Here is a 4,931-nt window from a genome sequence, read left to right on the forward strand (position 1 = left end):
GAAATTTCGAGGAGTTTCCAGGTTTTTTCAGCTACGAAAAGCTAGATTAGTCTCATGTGACCAACTTTTTTTTTTAATTGTTCACTCTTCTAATTACCGGTGTCTCCAATATCCGGAAAATTCATGGAAAATACGACCTTAACTTCCCAAGCCACAGCTGAGAGCACTAAACTCGCATCGCATCTGCAATGTGTGCATGTACTCATTCCTACCTTCATCTACAGTATCCAACTTTAATTCGATTGTCTCCATAATAATCAAATTATCTACAGCCAACACTAAAGCGCGATTTCAAAATGAAAACATTACTTAAACTGGCGCATCACTGCAGAAGAGACCAACAGTAACCAACTTGAATGGCCAATGAGCCATATAAAATGGGTACCGATGTAGACCAGAAAAATTGGATCAATTTCCATGGCCAAAAAATTGCTGAGTGTGCGGACCTTGGCCTGCTTGACCGTGTTGTTTTTATTGTTAATTTCGGTTTTGCTAATATCGCGATGACTCAAGACTAATTTTTGTTGCATCTGCTGCATTGCACTCAAAAGCAAAATACTGCTTAAAAAATGCTTTAATGGGCTTGTCCAATAAACACAACCGAAAGAAATGCTGAGAATGGTCTTAACGTCCCAAGTTTGAAATTCAATACCTGCGACCGAAACGCAGGTCGAAGGCCATAAAATTGTTCCTTTGTTTCAGTAGAAATTAAAGTTCGTGTAGTTGTAAGTCTGGAAGTTATGACCGGCAATATCGAATTTCAAATTTCACAAGGGTTCTTGATAGTTCTCAACTTTCTCGGTCCTGCCGTTTCAATATTATTTAGTATATGCATAAATTATCTGAGGCTTAAAATAACTGCGGATTTGCAACTGTTACAATTTGGTTTAATCATATTACTACAGGGACACATATAAAAGTAAACGGTGCGTTCTATGCGCCCTTTCTTCGTAGGTTTTCACAACTATTTTCGATCAGACTCAAGTTTTGCTTTACTGGTAAGCATGCTTTGATTAGTTGAAATAAAATTATAAAAAACTGCATTGCTCTTGAAAATCATCTACTGAATCAACAAGGCATTTTTGATTTTTGATATCAGTCCAAATTTGAATCCAACTTCTTAAACCATATCAGAGTCGAGTAACAGTTACTAATGAAAGCCGCCGTACATATCTATGTTGATGTAAATTAAGCAGCACTCCGAAACTACATAAATACAATCCAAGTAAACAAGGAAAAATCAACTATTAAGTATTCCTTTCTAAGCCCATCTTCAAAAGAACAGCCGTGACGATAAATCGTGAGAGAATGCAGGATTTTGTCTCTTCATACCCTTCTGAACGGGAGTGTGAAGTTTGACCAACCAACTCCCCAGATTTAGCTTGATGCAACGAAAATGCAGAGTAAATATATCCCGACTGTCTTCTCAAATAAAGTAAATTATTGGGGGTTGCATTTCTTTATTTGTTCCTGCTTCGGCACCCTTTTGAGTGTTCCAATACACGTGCTTGCTGATATTTTTGGATCTGTGCTTGTGTTTTCCTTGCAAATGACTGGATCAGCTACATAACTATATGTATTAAACGATTATTAACCCTGAGAGGCATTCGGGTTGTTTAAGGATTATTGTAGGATTTCACATAGATCAGATAGATATTTAAAAATAGGTCTATGTGAAGAAACATGGATCAAAATTCTATGGCCGATCCAGTTTTTAAGTTATGGGTCGTTTGACGGTACATTCCAACAAACGAAAGTAGATTGAGATTAAAATCATCATAACTTCCAAGTTTTTCAACCGATTGCAATTTTCCGTGATGCAGGTTTTATAGAAAAATAGTTATGCAGAAAATTTCAACATACATAAAGCTGTTAACATTGATAACATTTGACTTGAAAAATTGGCTTGTCGACCTTCAGACTCTTATGACTTTCGAGTTCCTCAACGGATTTCAAGTTGGCAATATACTGTTTTTAGTCAAAATCACTGGCTTTATAACGAATTTTCAAGGACCCAAATGGGGCGCGCATTAAGAGAGTTACTAATTTATTCATGCTGAAGGATCTGATGCGCCATATGTTCATAAAAACAGCTAAATATTCATAATATGCGTGTGATTCGCGTTGATGTTTGCCACATCATACAAAGTATTTATTTTGTTAAATTATCTGGGAAATTGGAAAAAATATCATCAACCATTCCCAACACTGGATCCTCCCTTGCATAGGATTCTATATATTAATCCAGATTTTGCCTACCAAGCAATTGCGAAGGTCGAATATGAACAATTGCTGTCGAACCAGACATTGTTTGTTTATTTTGTTTATTTACCATTAGCGCCAATTGACGAACGCATTTACCTACTACATAACAGAATATACGATATCTGTCTAACAACTGTCTAGATGTGATGCTGTGTTGTTTTTAGGTACAAGAGCCCAACTTTGGTATTTCTACGTGACTGAACAATGCTGTTTGCTATTTTGGATTCGAAACGACTCCTCACTGTAAAGTAATCAAAACATCAGGCAAAATTTGTTGTTCTTCAACGACTTAAGCGTATGAATGCAAATGCATAAAATGATGTTGATTTAAGTTGAAAACTTTAAGGAAATCTACACTTTTACTTAGTAAAATGAGTTATTCTCGGTAGTCCCAATTTCGGGGTATCGTTTAGTCATGCACTGAAATAAAGCGGGTGGTTCCCCGAAGCTTTTGTCTTAAAAATCAAAACGTGTCTAACATAATGAAAGACGCGTGGCTGAAGTCAACCGTCGGCTCGTGGACAACCGACAGTGCAATTAGGGCTGCCCAGGGGGCCTTTTTCTCTCACTAATGATCGTACGTACGTACGATCAGAATCTGAGCATTTGGAAACACCAGTGGATGGAATAATGTCTTTAACTACGATTTTTTCTAACATCCTTTCAATGTCACCGGGCCTGGTAAAAACAAAAGCGATTTAATAAATCAGTGTGTAACTGAAATTGAAAAAAAATCATTTTAACTAAGGAAATTTACAGTTGGAAGATCGAGATACTGAAATAACATAGGAGGAGCCTATACGCCCTACCAAATAGATAAATTATGAATAAGATGCAATCGAATTTGTGACATAAAATGTGATCCTAACAAGTCTCAATACGAAGGTATTGCGATAGTTTATTGAAATATTAGACTGGTCTGGATTGGATAGAAATCTTAGTCTGGCACATTTACCGAGATGACCGGTTAAAAGAATGTCATTAAAATATGCACAGTTTCCTCATCGTTACAATGATGAACCTTTCCCAGATGTTTTCGGCCCCGTTTTAATACTGGCGTGAGTCCTAATCCATCGACAGGAACAGGAGATTAGTAGGATATTAGAAACATCATTTTCAATCTGTAACTAATATATTTTCAACTTTTGTTTTGACGCTATGTTGTGATAGCCAGGAAACGGCCATAATCCAACCAGGTCTAATATAGAGGTAGTAAACTGCTAAAGAATCTGAGTTAATCCCGCATGATTGGGAATAAGATATTGATTTCTACGCAACAAAGGGGGTTCGACATTTTTTAATTTCAACAGTGAGAATCGAAACGTGAGAAATTCTGCAGATCTTTATCATCCCTTTGTTTCATCCAGAAAGGAGCAGGCTTTTGCACGTGTTTTATCTTCTCTTCCAGTAGCTATCATTAAAGTAAGGACATTTTTTACGAGCTGTGAAATGCGGCTGAGCAAAAGTGAATTGCCAAACTACAAATCCTTTCAATTGGCAGTTAACGATTTTTCTAAATGCAAGGTATGGGAAATATGCTTAATGAATTACCATCTAAAATGTGAATTTTATGAGTTGATAAGAAATCAATTTAATTGCCTTGGAAGCGTGTATCTCGAACAATTTTTATACATGTAGATAGGTAGGTAGGTAGACTTCTTTATAAATAAAACTGTAACATAGACCTCACTATCTATTATTTAGTGCGTCACATACCGGGTTGCTTTTTTGTAGGTACGCAAACGGTGAATCTGTTCCGAAACGAAGATACCTAGAAAAAAACGATTAATAGGTGCAAAAATGATAAAGTTATTTCCAGTCTATTTACATAAATAAAAATTTAGTATACAGGATCAGTCAAAAGGTCACAGCAACGCAATTTTAGCTTTTTTCTAATGGAATACAACGTACAGTTGAGTCAGGATATAACAAACTTGAAATATCAACTAAAACTGGTTCGTTATATCCGGAGTTCGCTATAAGCAAATAATAATACAAAACACGTGGTGTATTTTATTTCGTTATTTTTACATAGAGTAGTAGAAGGTAGGTAGGTATGGCTAAAAAGAACACAAAAAGATAAACAAAATTCAATTTGAAATCTACTTCATAAAGTCTGTAATTTTTGTGTGTACATTTCTGCTACAAAAATAGATGTTATTTATGTAGTTTTCAAGATAACAAAAGAACTCCCAGATATGATTAGCAACTTGGCGTCATTGTAAAAAATTCCGAGTTTCTGCCACTTTTTTTGTCATTTCAGAACAGCATTAGTGTCTACAGTAGAATACGTTTCACCTAAATCGTCATCTTTCTCATTATCGCTTAAAGCTGTAGATGAGGTTACGGAGTCTATAATTTTCTCATCGGTCAACATTTCTCTTGTAAGAATGCCATTATCAATGCTCACATATTCGAAGAAATTGAAATCACTCAATTTGGTTTTAACTTGTTCTTCGACAACATTGGGACATTTTCGCCTGTGTCATACTCGCAGTCAGAGTCTTTATACTTTTCTAACCATTCGTTAAGTGGAATTTCATCGTCTGGTTCGTAATCATTTTCTTTTCTTACAAATCCCCCATGCTTAAAGCAATTTGCAATGGTTTTTCGGCTAACTTTTTGCCAAGCTCTATGAATAAAATTGACTGCATCTAAGAGATTTA

General features: G+C 35.8%; 1 protein-coding gene across 2 annotated transcripts in view; it reads right to left on the reverse strand.

Moving 5' to 3' along the window:
• LOC109539291 (single-minded homolog 1) overlaps window positions 1-4,931 on the reverse strand; it is a 21,830-nt gene that overhangs the window by 14,837 nt on the left and 2,062 nt on the right. The window contains exon 1 of one of the 2 annotated variants that reach the window (XM_048668305.1): window positions 213-301. The exons of the other annotated variant lie outside the window; for it this stretch is intronic. Coding sequence (XP_048524262.1) covers window positions 213-252 — 40 coding nt within the window. The 5' untranslated portion in view covers window positions 253-301. Of the gene's footprint in view, window positions 1-212; window positions 302-4,931 lie in introns of those variants that run through there. 2 annotated transcript variants of the gene reach the window in all.

The sequence above is a fragment of the Dendroctonus ponderosae genome, unplaced genomic scaffold (assembly GCF_020466585.1).
Source record: "Dendroctonus ponderosae isolate FM_Combo_2020 unplaced genomic scaffold, Dpon_F_20191213v2 Dpon_F_20191213_7, whole genome shotgun sequence".
NCBI lineage: Eukaryota > Metazoa > Arthropoda > Insecta > Coleoptera > Curculionidae > Dendroctonus > Dendroctonus ponderosae.